We start from the raw sequence: 25206 nt of genomic DNA, 5'->3' as shown, positions 1-25206 counted from the left end.
CATATCAAACTTGCGCGGGGACGCACTAACATTAAACTTTCATATCAAGGCGGGGGCCTCAAACTAGTATCCTGCGGGCCACATTTGGCCCGCGGGCCGCGTGCTTGAGACCCCTGGTTTAGATCTTCTGCCCTCGCTCTGGTCGTTATGCTGTCAGCAGTACAGCCAGAAGACTAAAATTTATGTGAAGAAGAAGAAAAAAAGAGGGAAAAAATCTGGAACACGATGCTCGGTACTGTCAGAAATGTCCTCGTCTTTGCTGACATTTGGATTTACACATCTCATGTTGCTGAGTGACAACGTACATAAATATGCTTCAAGTCAAGGATCTTGGCTGGCTTTTCTCTTCACCCAATACACACGGTCCTAGTTCTGGATTTTTATGTGTGTGTGTGTGTGTGTGTGTGTGTGTGAATTTAAGGAAAAGGGGTGGGAATGTGACATTCAGTCTTTGATCCATGGAGCTCTCCTTCGTCTGTGCTGGTGATGAGAGATGAGTCAAGTCAGATGGAGGGATTTTTTTTTTTTCCATTTGGAGTATTATACGTAGTACTAAAAGGGAAGGGGGGGTTAGCCGCTGGCTGCCTTTGTCCTACATAAGACTTCTCCAAGACTGACTCCAAACTATACATTTGTGCACACAGGAAGTCATTTAGCATGGGCAACTTCCAGCCATCAAAGACTCCATTTCCTCATGTCCGTCAACGCCGCCGACAACTTGAATGATGAGGTGACGCACAAATGCGGTGCACACGTAGGTGAACAAATGTATTATGACGCACCCGCAGGAAGTGAGAGTGAAGGGTATGAAAAGCGTGGACTAGCGTGCACAACGATGAGCCAATTCAAGAAACAATACAAGCAGTTGATGTTTGCTAAATACAAGGATGAAGAGTCTTGAACCAGTCATGATGTGCTATATATATCACTATATTGACACTTACTATGGTACACATTATGGCATTGGATGCTCATATCACCTCCTACTTCGGTATGTGACAAAAATAAAAAATAATAAAATAAAATAAAATAAAAAAAGTGGAACTGGGAACTGATTATGGGATGCACTCAATTGTAATCTGATGCATGTTCAAATGAAATAAAGCCATTACCATTACATTTTTAAGACAAATTTTATTTTATTTTATTTTGTTTTATTTTTTTTTAAATTTAATTTAATTTTATTTTATTTTATTTTATTTAATTTTATTTAATTTTATTTTATTTTATTTTATTTTATTTTATTTTATTTTATTTTATTTTATTTAATTTAATTTAATTTAATTTTATTTCATTTTATTTCATTTCATTTCATTTCATTTCATTTCATTTCATTTCATTTCATTTCATTTCATTTTATTTTATTTTATTTTATTTTATTTTATTTTATTTAAAAAAAATTAAACTATATTAGGAAAGCAGGAAGTGAACAAATGTAACGGTTACTGATTGTAAAAGTACCAGATGGAGGGGTAGGATTTAATAAGCTTTGCTTCTTCCTACTCCTTTTGGACATGTGGAACTGTGAACTGATTATGTGATGCATTCAATTGTAATCTGATGCATGTTCAAATGAAATAAAACCATTACCATTACATTTTTAAGACAAGATCCAATGTACTGTATCTATCCTGGAAAGGACGAGGCATGCCCAGACAAGAATGCTTTCTTAAATAATCTTGTGTTGTTGCAACTTTTTCCCCAAACTTAAAAAAAACAAAAAAAACTTCATATTTCATTTTGTTTGTTTCTCACGAAATGTATGACTTTAACAAAATAATATTTCAATGCTGTGCTAATAAAATTGCATTATTTTTTCTCATAATATTACAAGTCCATCCATCCATTTTCTACACTGCTGGAGCCTATCCCAGCTGTCTTCTGGGCGAGAGGCGGGGTACACCCTGGACTGGTGGCCAGCCAATCACAGGGCACATATAGACAAACAACCATTCACACTCACATTCATACCTATGGACAATTTGGAGTCGCTAATTAACCTAGCATGTTTTTACAAGTGTATTCTCGTGAAATTTTCACTTAATATTTTTGCCTTTATTCTTGTATAATATCCTTTTTTCATCCTTATTGTAAATTGTCTTCCTAATTTTCTTCATTTTTTTCATAATAGTATAACTTTTTGTCCAACCTAATTTTTCTCCCAAAAAACAAACTTTATTTTTTGTTATTACAAAATTTCCACAAATTTACATTATTTTTTTCCTAATTTTTTCCTAATAGCAATATGACATTATTCTCATAAAATTCCAAAGAAATCTCATTAGATTACAATTTTTTGATGTATATTTTTGACTTTATTCTTGGAAAATTACTGTTATTTTTTCATATTTTTACAACATGGCACATACCAAAAAAAGGATGCAAATGGCCCCCAGGCCTCACTTTGGAGACCCCTGGACTAGGTGTTGTAGATTGTGGGAATTTTTGCCCAATCATCCAGAAGAACATCGGTGAGGTCACATGCTAACATTTTGCTTCCACCAATTTTGGCCACTGTAGACGCACCCCTTCAGTGACTGTGTGACTTTGGTGTGACAGAATGCCTTAATTGAGGATTAATTGTGTCATTAGCAGGTCTCTGTGGTTGGCACCACGTAGGGCCTGTCGAGGTTAATTACTGGAACATGTTTATTTGCTGTCAGCCACTGCTGCAAGCTGTCACTTGGCGTGGAAACACAGAAAAACACACACACGGCTTTCCATTATTTCTGCAGCAGTGCACACCAAATACAAACGAGCTATTTTAACATTGTCCATTACAACCAATGACATCAGGAGCCGAGCCCGACCAGTTGGAACAGAGTAGGCGTGGTCAAGGGAGGAAGCTGCTCAATTCAGCATTTTGGCCAAGAGGAGAAGAACGCAGATTTACTGTCATGTTTTGGGAAGACACTGAGGCGACTTATGGATTATAGAAGGTGGAAAGAAATGATATGCTGGAGCCTATCCCAGCTGTCTTCGAGCGAGAGGCGGGGTACACCCTGGACTGGTGGCCAGCCAATCACAGGGCACATATAGACAAACAACCATTCACACTCACATTCATACCTATGGACAATTTGGTGTTGTCAATTAACCTAGCATGTTTTTGGAATGTGGGAGGAAACCCAGAAAACCCACGCACGCGCAGGGAGAAAATGTAAATTCCACACAGAGGGTGACTCGAACCCGGGGCTCTTAGCTGTGTGGCCTGCATGCTAACCGCTCGGGCACCATAAAAATGTTTGTAATGAAATAAAATACAATGCACATGAACGTTGATGAACTGTAATCTACGCTGGCAACTTGGTGTGACTGGCAAGACTTGACTTGACATGACATGACATGACATGCATTGATTTGACTTGCATTGATTTGACTTGACTTGACATGACATGACATGACTTGCATTGGCATTGACTTGCATTGGCATTGACATGACATGACATGACATGACATGACATGACATGACATGACATGACATGACATGACATGACATGACATGACATGACATGACATGACATGACATGACATGACATGACATGACATGACTTGACTTGACTTGACTTGACTTGACTTGACTTGACTTGACTTGACTTGACTTGCATTGACTTGACATGACATGACATGACATGACATGACATGACATGACATGACATGATTTGACTTGACATGACATGACATGCATTGGCATTGACTTGACATGACATGACATGACATGACTTGCATTGACTTGACTTGACATGACATGACATGACTTGCATTGATTTGACTTGCATTGACTTGGCTTGACTTGACATGACTTGCATTGACTTGGCTTGACTTGACTTGACATGACATGATTTGACATGACATGACATGACTTGCATTGGCATTGATTGACATGACATGACATGACTTGCATTGACTTGACTTGACTTCGCATGACATGACTTGCATTGACTTGACTTGACTTGACCTGACTTGACTTGCATTGACATGACATGACATGACTTGCATTGGCATTGACTTGACATGACATGACATGCATTGACTTGACTTGACTTGACTTGACTTGACTTGACGTCATTTCCTTGTCAGGAGGGCTCTAATAATGTTAAAAAAATCATATTTAGAACGTTATAAAAAGGGTTTCCATGCTTTAACTATGAAAATACCCAATTTATTAATATTGAATCGTACTTTGTGGAAATTCATTTATCACAATCAGGTCTGGAATCAATCAACTGTGATAAACGAGGGATTACTGTACTGGTAAATAGGATTCATTGTCGCATAATGAGGTTGATATTTTTCATCTGTGTTTTTGTTTTATATTTAGTTTTATATATTTGTTTTTTTTAAAGGATTTGAATGAAAGTAAATACAATACAATAAATGATTATTAATACTATTTACATTTTGACTGCAGTATATTTATGGGCTCTTGACTTCAAATAGGTGCTGTAGTGTTAGTAGTATTTATTTATGGTAAAAAAAAAACAGATATAAGAAATGAATGTAGACAGACAAAGAAGGAGCCCAAACCCTTGAAGTGATTTCAGGTATAATCTGCTCATCGCTCATACTATGGCAGACGCAGTGAAGCCTGGGCCGATCCAGTTCTGGCTAAGAAACTACAGCAGACAAACCATTTATCAGTCTGTCAGACCTTTTTCGGCCATTTTTGCACCACAGATTGATTTAAATAGTTCAACAATTATTTGCCACATGAAAAAAAACAGATGCAGATGACAAGCTCCATGATGTTATAATGGTTATAATAATGCAACCATTGACTTGTACAGACTCACTAAACCACTTCATGTGGCAAACATAGACTAATGGCGCCATCTGCTGCCCAAAGAGCGTCATTACATTGAAATGGTTATTGACATTACATCATTACATTTATTAACTACGGTTTAATTTTGTGATTAGCTGCTGGTTTGCCAGCTAACATATAGCAGACATAAGACAAAATAAGCAATTTAAGACGTAAATAAGACAGTTTTTGTTGTTCAGGGTGTCAAGTGTTTAGCTAGGATAATAGTTTTGGTCCATGTAAGGTTTTAGGTTAGAAAAAATGGCCTCTTGCTAGCCCGGGATAGCCATACAGCCCCTTTTATCCGTGAAGGGCCAACCATAGTTCCCAATGAGAGGGTGAGACAATACGTCTAAAAGGTACCCTATTTACATTTATAACACCCTTCATTTATATTACAATAGTCTTTCAAGAGTCCTACACTGAAGTTTCGCTTCCTGTATACATTTAAGCACTCGATTAAACATAACAACTTAGATTACCGAACTACCAACCAGTTAATACCCCCCCTCCTCCAGGTGACACTTGGGAGAGTCCAATCAAGGCGATGAGCCTCTGGCCTGCACTCACAATGACCAATCACCTCAAAAAAACAAGGAGAAACTGATGAGAAATTAGGAACAAAACCAATTACTTGTAAATGAAAAACTAACTAACTAAAGTGGCAATTAAATAACTTAAATGGCAACCAAATATAATCAAAGTACTAACCAGAATATATGTAAATAACAAAAGCCAACTATATACACAAATAGAAACCTGACAGTGTGTAGGTGGGGCATACACCTGATCAGTGAGGGATGATTGGCAGCTCCCTCACAGTCCATCTGTTTTCTTGCGGGGGTGCCTATCCCAGCTGTCTTTGGGCGAGAGGCGGGGTACACCCTGGACTGGCGGCCAGCCAATCACAGGGCACATATAGACAAACAACCATTCACACTCACATTCATACCTATGGACAATTTGGAGTCGCCAATTGACCTAGCATGTTTTTGGAATGTGGGAGGAAACCGGAGTACCCGGAGAAAAAACACGCATGCACGGGGAGAACATGCAAACTCCACACAGAGATGGCCGAGGGTGGAATTGAACCCCGGTCTCCTAGCTGTGAGGTCTGCGCGCTAACCACTAGTCCGCCGTGCCGCCACCTTTGTACTATTTCAACTTAAATGACTTGATTTGTAATAAATAACTGGAAAAATTAAGGTGTTATTTATACTGTACAGTCACAGCAAGTCTTCCAGGTCTTAAAGCACCAAAACAGCCCCAGACCATCGCACTACCACCACCGTATTTTACTGTTGATCAGGTTTGTATTTAATTCTTGCTATTTTTTATTTTATATTATATTATTAAATAAGAGCTGCAAGGTGGGTGAGTGGTTAGCACGTAGGCCACACAGCGAGGAGACCCAAGTTCAATTCCACCCTCGGCGATCTTTGTGTGGAGTTTGCAAGTTTTCCCTGTGTGTGCGTGGGTTTCCTCCCACATTCCAAAAACATGCTAGGTTAATTGGCGACTGCAAATTGTCCATAGGTATGAATGTGAGTGTGAATGGTTGTTTGTCTATATGTGCCCTGTGATTGTGCTGGAGACCAGGTGTACCCCGCCTCTCGCCCGAAGACAGCTGGGATAGGCTCCAGCACCTACCCTTGTGAGGACAAGCGGTAGAAAATGAATGAATTATTACATAAAAAGTATATACAGTATTTTTGATATAGTAAAGTTATTTATAGTTATTTTTATTTTTTTGACTTGAACCCAAATTTAGTGAGATCTATGTTTTGGATGTCTAGATGGTCAAACTGGTTTTCTATACGCTACAAAAAATAATGCCTTTATAAATAAGGAATTATACTTTGCGGAATTCACTGATCACGGTTGGGTGTGGTACCAATTAACCATGATAAATGAGGGATTACTATAGTGATTAATTGACAAATTATACAGAGAAATATTGTTTTCATGCACCCGACAAATTATAAAATTTAGATATAATAAATAAATCATTTATTATTTAGAGACTAAATAAAAACACTTGTAATTTGTGTGCATTAGCATTTTAATAGGACAAAAGCAAGAAAACACAATACAGTAGCACAGTCATCAGTTCTCTGGGCTAACTTTCTAAAAAAAAAAAAGGGTTCAAAAACAACTGTAGGCACTGCCTAATTTAAAAAAAAAAGTATATTATCATCAGGTAAAAGAAACTGGCTCTATAAGGCAACAGCAATGTAGGCCTCCTGTCTCGATAGCAAACAGAGAAGGTGTAAAGGTTGACTGATCCGCTTCTGATATAAAATACTGGCATTTTCATACATATAAAAAAAATAAGTGTCAAATGTGTTTCTTTACATCAAGATTGTGTTAAACATTTTAAGTATGCACTGCATGGCAATGCTAACGTTGTCCCTGCAATGGAAGAATCATGTGTGACATTTGGCAGTGCCACTTCTCTGCTACCACGTTATGGGGAATTCAAAGCAAAATGAATAGTAGCATTTTTAACCTTACAAGACTTATTTATTTACATGTGGCTAAAAGTTTTGAGGCTGTCCAAAAAAAAAAAAAAAAAACGGAACAGGGATAAACTGTGCAATATTTTTCTGCCTGTACAGAGAAGTGGAAATGGCAACAATCCCTGCAATAGGTTTCATTTTTATTTATTTTATTTTATTTTTTTATAAATGAACCTGATGTCCATTCCTTAAAGAACTCATGTGTGGGGGGAAAAAAAAAAAAACACCTCCATACACCGAGGGCGGAGTCTCTATTGCGATTTAGTTTTAACTTAAAAACAGTACAAGCCCTGGATCAGTCAGTCTTGGCTACCACAGAGGGTAGAAATCCCTGCATGGGTTAAAATCCTCCCAGTCTTGCATCACCCCCCCCCCCCCAAATTAAATCCCATTTACATCTCCGAAGCAACCTTCTCATTCAGATCCACTCCCCAGTTATAGTCTTAGTCCTGCCAAAAAGGGGATATGGTTTTTACACAGCCCTGAAGAGCATCTTAAAGCCCCCCCAAAAAGGCTGATGGTTGATAAAAAAAATCTCCTTCCCATTTATCAGTGTGTGGGGTATCCTGCCGCTCCCATACCAGGCTGGTTGGCCAACATACTCCCATTCAATCCCTGTGTGGGCTCCATAACCCCACCGTTACTGATGGCGTTCATGCCAGTCCACCCAGCATTGGCCGGTAACTGACTGTGAAAAGAAGGGTAAAAGAGAGACAAAGACAAGAGACAAAAATGCCAGCAGGTTAGAAGAGGTGAGGAGAAAAGGGGCAGTAAGGGGGAGAATACACTTTAGAGCGGGAGGGGGGGGGGCAAACATGAACGTTTAGTGTCCCACAAGGGTGGTTGGGGGAAACGTGAGCTATCACTGAATATGCAGGGAGATTGTCACACAATGAAATGAAATGGGGTGGGGTCACTAGATAGAACAAATACAATCTTACACAATTTTATGTAAACACAAAAATGACACACAACACATAAAACATGTAAGTAAACTCACACACAGTTACTTACTACTACTACTATTATTATGGAGGATAATAAACAACTATATTAAATCTAAAAATGTAACTTTAGCCTATTTTAGTTAAGTGCCGCAAAGCATGCTGGGTCCAAAAAGCACTCCTAGCAACATTACAGTACATATTTTTTTGTGCATTATTTTTGGAATATTTTGGAACCTGCTTTAGCGCTACTAGAATCTTAAAAGAGGACAAAAACGGGTATTAGCGTATGGAAGGAAGAAAATATAGCAAAGAGAATAAAAAAGGTAAAATAAATTGTGATGTAGGTTAAAAACATGGCGGAATAGCAGACATGGATCAGACAAGGGTAAGCGCAACAAGGAAATAGTATATTTGTGTGTACTACCCGTCCCAAAGGTTAGGGGATATCACAGTTGTACGGATGCTCACCAACAACTTAAGACTGTGTACAACAAACGCTTGGTTTATTTAAAGGGGCTGCACAAAATGTCAATGTACATTGGCTGTAATCTGAATAGAATTATTAAAAAAAAAAAAACATCTTTGACATTCATGTACAAATTAAACATTTCCACGTAGTGTATCAATGACATGAGGGACATAAAAGCACATCTCAAATTTTAAATTAAAAAAAAAGGGAACACTTAATCATCACAATGGGACGCTAAGGATATTCATGTGTTGTGGCACCAAAATCCAAAAAAATTTTTCTCTAATTTTGTTACAACTGAAAATAAATTGTGCGCTGCACAAACGGGACGAGTCACAAGACCGAAATGTATCATGTGACAGGAAGGCCAGACTCTGAATACCCAAGCTGCAATCTGCTGATGATACACTTACCTATGAGAACGTCCTTGTTTGAAGCTAAGCAATAGCAAGGCACTGTTGATCAATTGTTAGGTGCTTTCATGTTGTCAGCAAAACATGGCGACAAGAATATCGGTGCAGCCAAAAAAAAAATAAAAAAAATAAAAAAAAATAAAAAAGAGTATCAGCAAACGTAGCCATCTCCACACGTACTCGCTTTGCTACACACGCATACAAAAAAGGTGCTTTGCCTGATACTTGACACAGCCAGATCTTCAGGAGTACCATGGGATATTACCCAATATCATTGCATTGGTTTGAAAATTAGGATTACTTTAATTTCATGTATCTTTTGTTCATATTTTTTTCCACTGGATAGCAGTAGGTACAAAATTTAACTATTTTTCAGTATATATATTAATTCATTCATTTTCTACCACTTAGAATCACAAAAGTCGTGGGTATGCTGGAGCCTATCCCAGCTGTCTTCAGGGCGAGAGGTGGGGTACACCCTGGACTGGTGGCCAGCCAATCACAGGGCACATATAGAACAAACAACCATTCACACTCACATTCATACCTATGGACAATTTGGAGTCGCTAATTAACCTAGCATGTTTTTACCTAGACTGGTGGCCAGCCAATCACAGGGCACATATAGAACAAACAACCATTCACACTCACACCTATGGACAATTTGGAGTCGCTAATTAACCTAGCATGTTTTTACCTGGACTGGTGGTGAGCCAATCACAGGGCACATGTATCTAAACAACCATTCACACTCTCATTCATACCTATGGACAATTTGGAGTCACTAATTAACCTAGCATGTTTTTACCTGGACTGGTGGCCAGCCAATCACACTCCGAGCTGTGAGAATTGCCAAAACAGCAACAGCAACAGAGTCAACTATAATGGGTAATATGAATGGAAAGATGACTATAGGGGTGTTATTTCATGTCTAGAGGGCTCTATAAATATTCATTTTCTACCGCTTTTCCCCACGAGGGTCACGGGGGGTGCTGGAGCCTATCCCAGCTGTCTTCGAGGTGGGGTACACTCTGGACTTGTGGCCAGCCAATCACAGGGCACATATATGCAAACAACCATTCACACTCACATTCATACCTATGGACAATTTGGAGTCGCCAATTAACCTAGCATGTTTTTGGAATGTGGGAGGAAACCGGAGTACCCGGAGAAAACATGTGGTACTGCACATGTGGAGACAGCTACGTTCGATGCTATTCTTCTAGCGACGTTTGCTGTAATGTAGCTCTGGTATCAAACTTGTAATGTTATCGGCAGATATGCAAAATCAGCTTTCGGGATCGGACTGGTATTGTCACATGGTTATTGTTTTCGGTGTCAATTGGATTATCTTGATTATGCTTCATATAGTATCTGTGGACAGCTAGAGTATAAACCTGAATATTTCGTTCAATAGGTTGGTATGTGTGATGAAGTGTTCCCGTGACACTGACCATTGTAAATAAACTTAACTTCTTAAAGACCATAAACCTTCATTGCAGTTGTTAACCAGCCTTGGGGGGGGCGGTGGACAGTGAATGAAACCCAATTTTAAACAAGTCAAAATGTTTTAAAAACTGAACTTACAACTCAAATGAGACAAACAGAATCGCAATGCTGGAACAAACACCTGATCCAGAGGTGAAATGCTCGGGGATGACAGAAATGGGCTCAAACAAAAAAAAAAAAAGAAATCAAAGTTCCTCCACCCTGTCAAGATGAAGGTGAGGAGCTGATTGGAAAAGTGGGTGGATGTGGAGTTGAGAGAAAAAGAAAGAAAATGTGTCACGGCTCGCTTCCTGTGGCCAGAATTGACTTGTGAAGCCTCAATCTCGGTGGTACTGGAGTAGAAGTAGGAGGTGAAGGCCTTTTGAATGGCGTACTACTTACTTGAAGCCCTGCTGGTTCCAGGCCTGACCATAGACACCATAGGTGGGAACCTGCCACCCGTTTGGGACATACTGGCTGATCTGAGGCCCATTACTGTACCACTGACCCCACTGGTTGTAGGGCTGGGCTGCAGGGAAGCTCATCTTGTTCTGCTGTAGGGCAAACAGGGATGTCGTATTAGCATGGCCGGAGGCAGCACATTGTGCAGTGATAGCTTAGCTAATTGAGAAAAGCAAGAGCAGTCATTATTCAAACCAAGATAGTACGTGTTTAAAAAAAAAAAAAAAACTGTCAGGTTTAGGTAGCCCCAAGGCATTTCCACCCACAAGGAGAATATTAAATGAGTACTCTATTTTTTCTTGATTGGTTTCATTTCCTAACTACTTCAGGAAACAAGAACATGACAATCCTGATAAATGAAGCATGAAAACTAAGCAACCGACAGGTTCTCCATGTTTATGGAACCTTCTGCCCCGCCCCGTTTTTACTCGTGTTTTAACTGTGTATTAACCAATGAATGTTGTATTTTGGTGTGTCTTCTATTCTGTTTACTTGCTTTATTCAACTTCACTCTTCTGTAAAGTGTCTTTGAGTATTTTGAAAAGCGCTATACAAATAAAATGTATTACAGTAAACCTCGGCTATATCGGACTAGGATATATCGGAAATTCGCTCACAACGGACAGATAAAAAAGAACCAATTTTTCTGTAATGCATTTCCAATAAAAATTCATTGCATATATCGGATTTCGCCTATTTCGGACAAAATCTCCAGTCCCGTTCCAATGCATTTCCATTAAATTTCCCTGGCATATATCGGATGGCCGCATCGTTATGCTAATCTTGTTGATGTCACTGGCTATTGTCTTTCTCCTGGCTCCAGATTTAGGACAAATATAAAAGTGAGTGACGTCAATAATACTAGCACAGCAGTGAATGAGATCTTAACCTCACTATTGGAAATAACGTAGGCCTGACGGGCGTAACAGGGCCTAGCTTAATTAACAATTTGTTATGCTCAGAGTCCAATAAAGTTAAATTCTCATTACCTTACGTCTCTTTTCATTGCCCAGTCCAGGTACATTGGAAACATAGTCAAGGAAGTGCCTTTTTATAACGGATAAAATCTGATTTACGCATATACCGGATATAAATCCGATATATGCGTAAAACGGACATTTTCCGGTATACGCATATAACGGATTTCGCTTATATCGGACAAAACCAGTGGGAACAATTGAATCCGATATATCCGAGGTTTACTGTATTATTATTATTATAGATATAGCAGGGGTGGGCAAACTTTTTGACTCACGGGCCGCCCCGAGTTAAAGTCCCCTCTTACATTCTCCTAAGATTAAGATATGCCTTTATTCGTCCCTCAGTGGGGAAATTTGTATTGCACAGCAGGAAGAGTACAGAGTCAGTTAAGCAGTACAAAATACACAATATAGAAAAATAAACAATATAAGTATTAACAAAATCAACAGTTTTTCCCCATAGTTATATACAATACAGTATGTAGATAATATGAAACGAGATGAGAGTGTCTCCAATAAGTTCCTTATTGGCCCAAGTGCCGCAGCATTAAGAGTTCCAGCTTGAAGTTCAAAAATACCATCTCACCGTCTTTGTCCTTCTCCACATGTAGCAGGGTATTATTTTTAAAACCGCATATTTTTATGAAAAAAAAAAAAAAAGGTATTTACCTGAGGCACCGGCATCTGCTGCACTGGATTCATCATGTCTGGGTTCTCTTTACCCCAATAGCACTTGACCATGTTGCCCTCTAATGCGGTTCCATTCACAGACACAATGGCATGGGCTGCTGACTCATGAGAGCTAAACCTAGACGAGACAAGAAAAATACATATAATAAAGTATAATGTAAAAAGCTCTGCCACCAATCTAACTTAAATATAGATAGCAGAGTTTTACTGAATCTTTGTGTGGAAGTGATGTGCTGTCATTTTGGTGTTTCAACATTCAACTGGACTTAAGAGATTTTTTTTTTTTTGGTTTATCTCACAAGTAGAGGAAATATTAGGAATGTGACTTATAAAATACATGCATTCAGCAATCTCTATTTACCTTACAAACGAATAACCTTTATCGGGGAAAACTCTGACTTCCAAAATTTGCCCGAAAGGAGAGAAGGTCTGTCTCATTAGTTGTTCTGGAGAAGAAAGAAGGGGGAAAAAAGGATGTGATTATCTAAAAAGATCTAATTATTGTAACAAACATGACCGTATACCCCCCCCAAAAGTAAAATACAGTACATACAATAGTCATGCAAGACTAATGACACCCCGGACGCCTCCCCCAGCCGGGAAAAGGCCCCGGGGCAGACCTAGGACACGCTGGAGGGATTATGTCTCACAGCTGGCCTGGGAACGCCTTGGTGTCCTCCCGGTGGAGCTGGAGGAGGTGGCCGGGGACCGGGAAGTCGGGGCTTCCCTACTAAGACTGCTGCCCCCGCGACCCGGATAAGCGGAGGAAAATGGATGGACTAATGACACCTTGACACTGGTACGACTTTTGGTTCTACATTATTTGGCAATTGGCAGTGGCAATCTTTTAGATGTCTCCTCCACGTACCAGATTCGTGAAGTATTTGTGGTATTATTTGATCCCGCATGGCGCCACGCTATAGTAGGCATCACTCCTAGCGTCATTAATTCCTCTATTTGTAAGGGACCTAGAAGACGTTGGACTCCAGAGAGTTCAAGAAGTCCTTATGGCAGGAAAAAAAATGTGTGTATATTACCTAATAGCTGCAGTACTACTACCAGTTAATAGATAAATACATAAACATACTACAAAAAGAAAAGCATGGACAGTGTGGCTGAGGGGATTGGCTGACTTGAGGACATCACTTTGGGCATTATGATCAGTTATTCACAGAACTTCACAAGGAAGATCCAAGAGGCTAAGGAAAATTAATTGAGAATTCCCCGCTTTGTTCCAAGAGGTTGTGGAAAAGTTAACCCATTAATGAGAATGAGACATGCTTTGATACTTTGGGTTGGGCGGTATTTTTCATATACCAGTATAGATTATTGTAACAATAAGAAAATGACTTGTACCGGTATAAATGATAAACATGAACAAGCCGAGTTGATGACATTCGTGTGTGGAAGTACTTACTCGGCAGACCGCTCAATTGTGGTACAAAATCATTTGAAACACCGAACAATCCCCCCTGTCCTTTTTGGTTTAACTCGCCCTCACCACATTAAAAAAAATTAATTTGAACAATAAAATAAGAAATACTGGAAAATGGGTGGGGGGGGGGGGGGGAATTGTACAAAAATAAAGACAAAATATTGAGAAAAATAGCATAAAGTTGAAATATTAATGGAAAGCTAAATGTGTAATTTTAACTACATATATGTCATAATATTATGACACTAAAGCTTTACTGCTATGAGGACAAAATTGTACAAGTTGAAACAGTATTTAAAAAATGGAATGTACAGTTTCTACTCTGCTTGAGCCAAAAACTAACCACTTCCACATGAAAACTGAGGAGAACTTTTTCCACTCAATCATCTCAGACATGCCGCTGCTTACTTTGTGCAGTGTTAAAGTGATGCTATGTAAGGTAATGGCTCAATGTTTTGTGTTAGAGTCGTTAATCGAACCACGATATATCGCTGTTACTGACTAATTTACGTAAAACTGCATACTGCTGCGGGGACAACGTTGTGCAAGTGTCAAGGTGGCTTTATATGGAGCCCACAACACACCATAGATGTTTTGTCTTGCTTAAATAACCCATGCATGTTATAAAGCATACGCATGAGGATCTACTGCTGCAAGAAACAAAACTAACACCCACATGTCTGAAACTTATACATTTTCAAAACATAAACTAAGGTTGCACATTTCCTATGACGCAAACCAAAAGGCTTAATTTAACATGTCCACATACAAATCTTGCGTTGTTATACCACGTACAGTCACTGTACTGTTATTTCATGAATATTGCTGAATGCATTCTCACCCGTCAGTCCTGTGCTTACACCGCCACAGTACACGGTGCAATTACTGGGGCTGGACTGGTTGACTACTTCATCAAAAGACAGATGCTTGGAGTTACCTACCAGGGGGAGAACAGATAATACTTGTTAGATTTTAAATATATCATATTACAACGTGAGCAAGTAAATCCCGCATCATTTATGACCACACACTTTCATAAGTGGTTTTTGGCGCAGGGGGCTTTCTCGTGGCCCAGTTAGTTCGGATCTGTCTCCCTCCTAGCCACTGGCCACCCATCTGCTGAATGGCGTTCTCCGCTTCCTGGAATAAAAAAAAACGGTAAAAAAATTAAAACTTGCTAGTGTCTCTTAATACCTGAAGTGCTAAACACAAATTATGTTAATGTGGGAGGTTGACAACTTCAAAATGTACTTTGGCACAAGATTTATGGAAACATTTTACATGATTCAAAACAGATTTAACCCCAAATGACAGAAGTCTGTGCCGTCCCAAAATGTAGCAATTTAAAGTAAGTAGTTTAAGTAGTATTATTGTCTTGTCAAATAGTATTAGTATCAAGCGGCACGGGCAACAACTTGGAAAGTCATCCGAAATCATTACTCACCCATTTGTTGAAAAAAGACACAAAGCCGTAGCCTTTTGATTTCCCTGTAGCCATATCTTTAACCACACGTGCATCCCTGTGGACAAAACATGAATGCTCAAACATAAATAATGACAGCAGTTACCTACTATTTTCATCCATGTTCAGCTATTTAATGTACAGTAAACCTCGGCTATATCGGAAATTCGCTCACAACGGACAGATAAAAAAGAACCGATTTTTCTGTAATGCATTTCCAATAAAAATTCATTGCATATATCGGATTTTTTATTACAGATTTCGCCTATTTCGGACAAAATCTCCAGTCCCGTTCCAATGCATTTCCATTAAATTTCCCTCGCATATATCGGATGGCCGCATCGTTATGCTAATCTTGTTGATGTCACTGGCTATTGTCTTTCTCCTGGCTCCAGATTTAGGACAAATATAAAAGTGAGTGACGTCAATAATACTAGCACAGCAGTGAATGAGATCTTAACCTCACTATTGGAAATAACGTAGGCCTGACGGGCGTAACAGGGCCTAGCTTAATTAACAATTTGTTATGCTCAGAGTCCAATAAAGTTAAATTCTCATTACCTTCTCTTTTCATTGCCCAGTCCAGGTACATTGGAAACATAGTCAAGGAAGTGCCTTTTTATAACGGATAAAATCCGATTTACGCATATACCGGATATAAATCCGATATATGCGTAAAACGGACATTTTCCGGTATACGCATATAACAGATTTCGCTTATATCGGACAAAACCAGTGGGAACAATTGAATCAGATATATCCGAGGTTTACTGTATTATTAATCTTAATAAATATTACTCACGATATCCTGCCAAAAGGCCCAAAGGCAGCTTTGACATCTTCTGTAGTTATTTCTGGGCTGAGGTCTCCAACGAAGACATGAAAGTGATCTTTAAGGGTGAGGAAAAAGGCCAATTATACATATTCTTGCAAAAAACAGGAGATAAAAACCGACATTTTTTTGTTTTTTAACCTGACTGCTCACTCCCAAAGACGTATTTATCTTTTTTTTTTGCGTGAGAGGTACAGAGGTGATGATGAAACTCTACTATAGGAGAGAGCATGTTTGGTGCCTTGTTAAGCCAAACAAATGGCTACAAGGTGGCAGAAGTGTATTTTATAAAAGCACTAGCTGCAAGAGGAGGTTAGCATTGAAACGCATGCATACGAGTGCACAAGCACAGTTCGGTTGCAAGTGTGAAAATTGTAAAAAATAGTACACAAAAACCTTTTTTCCGGGCTTTTTGTTGAGAACTGACATTCTGCTGAAACTTAACTACTGCTGATTACTAAGAATGGAGAACGGTATACATTTTTTTTACTGATTAAATATGGGAGTGAAATCTTTATTTTGGTATATACCATGTCTATAATATGTCAATATTCTGTGTGCCTTGAAAAATCCCGAGAGGGAACTGGTGTATAGGTGGCGGTACACCATAATATGTACCCGCTATCCCCCAACTGTTGTACTTACTACTCGTGTCTTTTTTCTGGCTTGTCGGCGTCGTGGCCCAGTTGACTTTGACTTCCTGCAGAGAGGGACAGACAAAGGCCAGGTGGGGTACGTTTACACCATTTACAACAAGAGTTATCCAGTGAGCAGACATGGTGGATCCGCACCATTATTGTGAATTCTACTTTAAATTAACAGGAAAGGTGTGGACGACTGAATGTTGACTAACAACAATCCTGTGGTTATCTCCTACAAGGACATTTTACCGGAGTATTTTCACTGCATGCTAAGTTTGCATGTTATGGTTTCAGTTTCAGTCTGTAGAGTACAGATAAATGAATAAATATCAGTTTCTCTTGTATTTCAAAATCGAGGGGTGCGCAAAGTATTTCTGTCCCTTTCGGGGGGTGGCGTGGCATGGCAGAAATTAATTGAGAAGCACTGACTTCAACTGTATGTAACTATAAATCCAATACCATGAGTCTATTGGGTTTTTGTATGTGCGTGTGTGTGTGTGTGTGTGTGTGTTTGGGCCCACGATTGAAAACAGTCAATCCCCCAAGCACGAAGCTCACCCATTCCCACTCACCCTGTAGTTACGATAGCTTACCTTACCCATTATTTTCCTTCCATTCATCGCTGCCAGTGAGGCGGCAGCATGCCTGTGGTCATAGAACTCCACAAAACAGTATGGATCGTTTCCAGCCGTCTGTCAATCGGAAAACAAGACAGATATTAAGCACACAACCATGGTGGCGACGACATTTGTTAGTAATCTACTGTCATTTTTGCCATTTTGAAATGGGGAATGTTGGAAATTTTTTGCTCAAATTGATATTACTCAACCGAGAACAAGTCAGCAACAATGGGTATGAGAAAAACAGACTAATTTAGTTGTTTATGCATGTGGGGTATAGACTGTCCACAATAAAACAGACGTTAGTACCGACAGGGTGGCTTTTTTCTGATATAGGTAATGACGTACACACACATGCAGACATCTTTAAATAGTTCAAACACATACAAACATCTGCAAAAACATTATTTTGTGTTGTGTTCTAAAACTGTGAATAAATGTAATTATTTTGAAATCAAAATCTTTTTTTTGTTTCATAGACGTAAACAACAGTTCAGATGTTGGAGGTGTCACTAAAACAAAAAATATGGATGTCAGTCACCGTTCTGCTTGGATTTGCTTCTCTGCAGAAAAAAGCTAATTTTCTTTAGTTTCTGGTCAAAACCAAGTGTTTTCGCTGACATTCGTTGAATGTTCTATCCAAAAAGGCTAGAAACAAACCTTTTCTGATGAAATTATATGAGGAGAGTCACAAGTTTCTTTACGTAGGAGCGTAAAGGTGACTTATAGGGGTGTTATTTCATGTCTACAGGGCTCTAATAGTGGTAAAAATTGTGTGATAAACAGGTTTTCTATGCTTTGACTACAAAAATATTCAATTCATAATATTTAACCTTAAAATTCTGAATATGCCCAACGTTAGCAGGAGCAAAATATTACAAACTTTCTAAGTGCACTGGCTTTTCATGAAAGAATATGAAGAATTTGAGTTGAAAAATGTCTGCAATATGGGTCCCCCTTGTCATTATGGGGTGATGGCAAGTCCCGCAGCCAAACCAGCTGAGAACCACTAGCTTAAACATTCTTAAACTGCACGATACCACTAAATAAACACAAAGTATTTGTCACTCACGTCAACAATCATTTTACAGCTTTTGCAGGGTCCTATCTGTGTGAAGACCTGCAGAATGAGGGGCTCGGTAACATCTCTGGACAGATTTCCCACATACCTGCAAGCAAAAGTGAAACATTGAGAAGTCTTTGTCAAACAGGAAGTACTGTAGCATGCAAACAAAGACGAGGAAGCCAAGTCAATAACAAATGCGTGCCGAGGTGATGGAAACCACATTAATAGTTTCTCCTAAGGACATGGTGGATAGTTTTAAGACTCCCCATAACGGAGGAGGTTGTCTTTTGACTTGAGTTGCTCTGTGGTGCCTCTACGAGCGTTGACGTGGCTTGTCTTGGAGCTAACTCGCCGGAGTCAATGGGCCTCATGCTAAGACAGTTGGCAGCGGCAATTAAAACTAAAACAATACTTGTCATAAACATGTATTGTTTTTAAAGTCAATTATTTACTAAAATTAATTATCTAAAAAATATATAGTCACTTTGTGTGAATATGTGGCAACTGCTGTCCAAAATAAAACGTTAACCACGTCAGCTAATTGCAGCTAGCATATGTTAGCTATCCCATGTTTAAACCCCTGATTCAAGTCCTTTATATGGTTTAAGAAGCAAACTTTTTCGTCACCCATTGGATTGTATACGGGATGTTTTCTACGTCAACGTCGTGGAATTATAATTTAAGGACAATTATTGGTTTTAAAATACACGTGGAGACATTTCGGACGCGCCGTTCCATTCCAGTACATAGACGGGGCCATTGTACTCACAAGGTTCTGGGTTGTTCGTCCTCCATCATCATCATCAAGGTTTAGTGGTCGCGTCCGGAGAGCCCTTTAAATTAATGACATACAAATGCCTTGTGCTGAACTTTAAGCGACCGAAACAGGAAGACCAGGGCTACAAATGCGTACTAAAAAATGTTTGTGTGTCGCGTACACAACACGGACAGCTCCAGTCTGATGCAAACAATAGGAAGTTGAAGATGGCGGAAAGGCGGTGTCAGCCCTACGCGCTGAAATGAAATTAAAACCAAGCGCTTCCAATCATTTCACATGAAACGATACCAAATCGAGCGCTCCCACGCACTTTACGCTTTCGCATTTTTCATCAAATTTTGCTTGGTTTCTTTACTATCATCACGTTTTTAAACAGTTCCAATAAATCTAAAACACTTTAGACGAAATAGTAAAAGGTATCAAAATTATGCTGATTATGTCTGACACCGTCGTCCACGTTACTAGATCCGATACAGTAGGTGGCAGTGTGCGTCTTTGAAGTGATGGTTGCAACTCAGCATTTAAACCAACGAAGAAGAAGAAGACATAGTGTTTATGTGTGGGAAAACATGGCGGCACGTGTAGGTTGTGAGCATTACACACGAAACTGTTTACTCAAAGTAAGTGTCACTTTTTCAAGTTTTCCGATATATTTCTATGTCTGCATACATTAAATAAACATACGCGAATGCACGCCATTTGCTACAGTTATCTCTTCTCGATTGAGCGTATTTTGTTCCCCTAGGTTCAGCTACATGTAAAAATGGCATAGCTTCTAACGTAAGGGAAATATAAAGTGCTTTCTACCGATTTAACTGCATTTCTGTAACATAATTTAAATCACGTTTCAGTCAAACATTAAAAAAAATACATAGTGAGGTTTTCCTGGTCAATAGTTATTAACAGAACACAGTGATAAAAGTTTTATTACGAATCTACTTAAAATGGTTGTGTGTTGTGTTGTGTTTAGGCACCTTGCTGTGGTAAACTGTATGTGTGTCGGCTGTGCCATGATGCAGAGGAGAGTCATCAGATGGATCGGTTTAAAGTGGAAGAGGTGCAGTGTTCGGAGTGTCAAACATTACAACAGGTATTAATTAATACACCTTTCACCACCTTGGTAAAAAAAAAAAAAAAAAAAAAAACACAGTACAGTTATTAGCATCTGCAACTGTATATTATCTGCCACCCATCCAGGCACAACAGGCTTGCCGACAGTGTCATGTCCAGTTTGGGGAGTATTACTGTGACATTTGCCACTTGTTTGACAAGGATAGGAAGCAGTACCACTGCCATCCCTGTGGGATATGTAGGTGAGCACTTACAGAATATATTTCATTTAACTTCGACGCTCCTGATTTGATCAAGAACCGCTGAAAAATTGCCGGAACTTACATTTTTCATGCACTGTTGCATCCTAAGGAGGGTCTACGTAAAGCTTCAAAATGCAAAAAGAAGAAATTAGAGTGAGACAAAAAATGTGGCCCGCAGGACACTAGTTTAACGTTAGTGCGCCCCGCGCATGTTTGATATGGATGCTGTATGGTATCATGTACCCAGAAAAAATTATTACGTTTGATTAATGTTCATGTTAAAGGTTAAATAACTGTTAATAGTTATCCTCCCTATCCGTGTGGAAGTGGTAAGTTTTTGGCTATTTAAGTTGAAAGGAAATAACTTGAAGGCTACCGTTGAGGTCGCTAGCTCTCTAGTTTGCGAGTTAGCATGTGTCTCAAGACCCTGCAGTTGCGCAATATGTTGTGAATAAAAAAAAGTATAAATGTGACTATAGTCGTGTTTTGTCATGTCTACAGGGCTCTAATAATGCTTTGTTCATTTTAATCTGAAAAAAAAATAATTTGTCTACCCACCAACTATATGTGGTTTCTTAAGTTTTTATTATTTACCGTTTTATTATTATTATTATTATATTTATTACTGACTGATTGATTTTCTTTATTCTTGATTTGTTTATTTATTTTTCATCTTATTTTGTGTAGAAAAATAAAAAGTAAGATATTTGAGAACAGTGGAATGTTTTATCAGAGCTTTATCAGAAAATTGGAACCAAAGCAAAGATTTTTTTAATAAATGCGTTTTTTTGTTTTTTTTTGGAAAACCTGATGAGGCCCAGTCTCACCCAGACCCGAGCTCCAGTGTCAAGTAAATTGAGTTTAAGACCCCTGCTCTTGACAATCCGGATTTCCATTCAACGTTATGATCTATGTAGGAAAACAACCACAATAAATGATAATCATTTCAATTTTATTTGAGATTTTCATGTGATGCCACGAAAATGAGATGATATCATTACGGCAGTCTTTTCATTTTACATGGGGCAAGTAGTTCTCACCTTAAGGATTCCCCATGGGGAAGTAATTTTTGTTTTTAATATAGAGCCCTGCATATGCAACATGAACTATAATGCATATTTGACTTGTTGATTATATTAATGAAGTTGTTTTCATCCATGCAGGATCGGACCAAGAGAGAGGTATTTCCACTGTAGCAAGTGCAATTTATGTTTAGCGCAGGACCTTCAAGGAAACCACAAGGTGATTCTATGTCGTCTATATCTCCTTTTAAACCTTTCAAATCAGATGTTTACTTTTGTCAATGAGGAACTTCATTGCTTTCTGTTACAGTGTGTGGAGAATGTTTCCAGGCAGAACTGCCCAGTGTGCATGGAGGTAATGAAAGATATTAAAATGGTTATAGTATGGAGAGGAGTGCTGAGTGCTATATGTCGTTTACACAGGATATCCACACGTCTCGAATTGGAGCACACGTTCTTCCATGCGGTCATCTTCTCCATAAGTATAAATTTGTGCTTTTTGTCGTACAAACTGTTCTGTTTGGGTTAGCTCATTGCATATTATTATCATTATATGTTAAGTATAGATGACTTAAAGATTCAAAGTAGGATTTGTTCTCATTTTCTTGCAGGACCTGTTTTGATGACATGGTCAGGACTAGGTATTTTTTTTTTTGTGTGTTGTTATGGTTATAATAACAATCAGTGGGGTATTCAGATGATGTTTTTAATGAGTATATGCCACTTTCTACTTTGTCGTAGTGCATATCGCTGCCCTCTTTGTATGCACTCTGCCTGGAACATGGAGGACCACTGGGATCAGATAGACAAAGAGATCGCCCAATCACCGATGCCCACCGAATACCGGGATACCACAGTCAAGGTACGATTTCATAAGTACAGAGGAATCCCAGTGTTCCCCATAGGACTTCAATTTTATCTCATGTTTTTAAACATTATTTAACAACAGAGCATGAAGTTATTGACTTACAGGTGTGTAAGCGTGCACTTTTTTTTTAAAGATAATGTCCACCTTATTGTAAATTTAATATCTCACTTTACTTATGAACAGATACGTTACAATGCATGACCAAGTCAGCTGGGGTATGTTTGTATGAGGTGTGTTAAAAAGCAGAGTTACAATGCCATCTACTGTACAGAGTTGTAACAACAAGGTACATACATCGTAGCTAGACGGTATTTAATAAGTCTAAAATTCAATCATTTGAATTTGGGGCATTAAAATTCTCTACAAATCACCTAAAATTTCTTAAATCCGCCCTGTGATTGGTCCACTCCAGTCCAGGGTTGTACCCTGCCTCCGCCCCAAGACTGCTGGGATAGGCTCCAGCACACCTGCGACCCTCATGAGGATAAGCGGTAGAAAATGAATGAATGAACTGAAGGACTGGTGGCCAGCCAATCACAGGGCACATATAGACAAACAACCATTCACACTCACATTCATACCTATGGACAATTTGGAGTCGCTAATTAACCTAGCATGTTTTTTGGAATGTGGGAGGAAACCGGAGTACCCGGAGAAAACCCACGCATGCACGGGGAGAACATGCAAACTCCACACAGAGATAGCAGAGGGTGGAATTGAACCCCGGTCTCCTAGCTGTGCGCTAACCACTCGTCCGCCCGCCGTGCAGCCTAAAGGGGACCTATTATGTTAATTTACGTCCCTTTGTATTGAGTTGTGGACTCATAGAGCAGCTACATGCAATAACCAGCACTGAAATTTTTCTAGCTCTTCCAGAATCTGCACCTATTCCAGCTGTATTTCATTGAATTTACAAAACATTCATTCATTTTCTACCGCTTTTTCCTCACGAGGGTCGCGTGGGGTGCTGGAGCCTATCCCAGCTGTCCTCGGGCGAGAGGCGGGGTACACCCCCGACTGGTCGCCAGCCAATCACAGGGCACATATAGACAAACAACCATTCACACTCACTCACTTCATGACTTTTTGGTGTTTATTTGCTCCAGATTATGTGCAACGACTGTCAAGCTCACTGCACGGTACTTTTCCACGTGTTGGGGATGAAGTGCAGCAGCTGTGGCTCGTATAACACCGCACAGGACGGAGGTCTCATCCAGCTGCCCCAACAGCCGCCGGATCCAGAGCTGGATGCTAATGAGCTCGAGACAAACGAAGAGCCAGAGCAGCAAGATGAACCAGAGTAAACGATGCCCCATTATTATTTGACTTGTACATGTAGTCACATGAGTGTATAAGTGTAAGTAATTACAAATAGTGTATAGTTCTTTATTATTATTATTTGTGCCTGGATATATATATAAGCATTACATTGATAATATATTTCCTATGCAGCCAAACCCCATTGTGCTTAGCATATCTGACTATTTCATGTCTTCCCTTTGTTGTTAAATTTGGTCCGTAAAAAAAGACAAAAAAAAAAAAAAAATGGGTTGTTTTGAACAAATTGATTCAATAAGTGACAAATGTGCATGTATAAATATACTGGAATGTTGTGATTTTGTTACAATCTAAATTACAGCACATACTGTTCAATTTCAAGAATGTGCAAGAAAAGTAACTTGTTCTAAAATATAGAATATATGAATTAAATTTTGCTATGTTGCACTGGTCACATGGTATTTTTTTTCAAATTCATATTTTTCGTTGCGTGAGCTGAACACAAGCTGAACACAGCTGGGAGCCTATCCCAGCTGTCTCCCAGAGGCGGAGTACACCCTGGACTGGTGGCCGCCCCCTTATTTATGTCTTATTTTTTCTTATTATGTGCACTATATTGGGTAATATTAGCGTAAACGTAACTATAGGGGTGTTATTTCAAGTGTAGAGGGCTCTAATATTAAAAGTGTATTCATTCATTTTCTACTGCTTATCCTCACGAGGGTTGCGGAGGGTGCTGGAGCCTATCCCAGCTATTTCATGTATAGAGGGCTCTATATTCATTTTCTACCGCTTTTCCTCATGGGGGTGCTGGAGCCTATCCCAGCTGTCATTCGTGCGAGAGGCGGTTTACACCCTGGACTGGTGGCCAGCCAATCACAGGGCACATTTAGACAAACAACCATTCACACTCACATTCATACCTATGGACAATTTGGAGTCGCCAATTAACCTAGCATGTTTTTGGAATGTGGGAGGAAACCGGAGTACCCGGAGAAAACCCACGCATGCACGGGGAGAACATGCAAACTCCACACAGAGATGCCCGAGGGGTTATTTCATGTCTGGAGGGCTCTATAAATATTCATTTTCTACCGCTTTTCCTCACGAGGGTCGCGG

At 39.2% G+C, this 25206-nt stretch overlaps 2 protein-coding genes across 4 annotated transcripts; one reads left to right on the top strand and one right to left on the bottom strand.

The window, feature by feature from the left end:
- Nucleotides 1–1877: 1877 nt before the first annotated feature.
- Nucleotides 1878–19837, bottom strand: LOC131128623 (cytotoxic granule associated RNA binding protein TIA1-like). 3 transcript variants are annotated; one of them, XR_009129676.1, is made up of 13 exons: nt 19598–19833; nt 18835–18931; nt 17736–17834; nt 17147–17201; nt 16472–16559; nt 15652–15727; nt 15239–15347; nt 15049–15144; nt 13134–13218; nt 12752–12890; nt 11043–11194; nt 9729–10884; nt 1878–2000 (listed from the first exon to the last, which is right to left on the bottom strand). XR_009129676.1 is itself a non-coding variant. In XM_058071647.1 (12 exons), the coding sequence occupies exons 1-12, from the start codon at nt 19630–19632 to the stop codon at nt 7873–7875; spliced, it is 1170 nt and encodes a 389-aa protein (XP_057927630.1). In that variant the 5' UTR covers nt 19633–19837; the 3' UTR covers nt 6882–7872. The 3 variants fall into 3 exon arrangements, 2 of the variants coding, with proteins under 2 accessions (XP_057927630.1, XP_057927631.1); XM_058071647.1 differs by lacking the exons at nt 1878–2000; nt 9729–10884 and adding an exon at nt 6882–8011 and having other exon boundaries at nt 19598–19837; XM_058071648.1 differs by lacking the exon at nt 1878–2000 and having other exon boundaries at nt 8752–10884.
- On the top strand, nt 19794–24465 carry rchy1 (ring finger and CHY zinc finger domain containing 1). The gene is made up of 9 exons (XM_058071656.1): nt 19794–20226; nt 20577–20696; nt 20804–20919; nt 22083–22161; nt 22252–22296; nt 22365–22423; nt 22553–22582; nt 22683–22803; nt 23916–24465. The coding sequence occupies exons 1-9, from the start codon at nt 20110–20112 to the stop codon at nt 24111–24113; spliced, it is 885 nt and encodes a 294-aa protein (XP_057927639.1). The 5' UTR covers nt 19794–20109; the 3' UTR covers nt 24114–24465.
- The last annotated feature ends 741 nt before the right edge of the window (nt 24466–25206 follow it).

This window comes from Doryrhamphus excisus, chromosome 4 (assembly GCF_030265055.1).
Source record: "Doryrhamphus excisus isolate RoL2022-K1 chromosome 4, RoL_Dexc_1.0, whole genome shotgun sequence".
In the NCBI taxonomy this organism is placed as follows: domain Eukaryota; kingdom Metazoa; phylum Chordata; class Actinopteri; order Syngnathiformes; family Syngnathidae; genus Doryrhamphus; species Doryrhamphus excisus.
The sequence above is the reverse complement of the archived record's forward strand: the minus strand, read 5'-3'. Positions and strand labels throughout refer to the sequence as shown.

Coding starts and splice junctions, on each gene's coding strand:
- LOC131128623 (XM_058071647.1), bottom strand. CDS start 19,632: ATGATGATGATGGAGGACGAACAACCCAGAACCTT. Junction 15,728..16,471: donor GGGCCTTTTGGCAGGATATC/GTGAGTAATATT, acceptor TTTTGTCCACAG/GGATGCACGTGTGGTTAAAG. Junction 13,219..15,048: donor TGTAAGCACAGGACTGACGG/GTGAGAATGCAT, acceptor TTTCTTCTCCAG/AACAACTAATGAGACAGACC.
- rchy1 (XM_058071656.1), top strand. CDS start 20,110: ATGGTTGCAACTCAGCATTTAAACCAACGAAGAAGAAGAAGACATAGT. Junction 20,697..20,803: donor AGTGTCAAACATTACAACAG/GTATTAATTAAT, acceptor CCACCCATCCAG/GCACAACAGGCTTGCCGACA. Junction 22,424..22,552: donor TGCGGTCATCTTCTCCATAA/GTATAAATTTGT, acceptor ATTTTCTTGCAG/GACCTGTTTTGATGACATGG.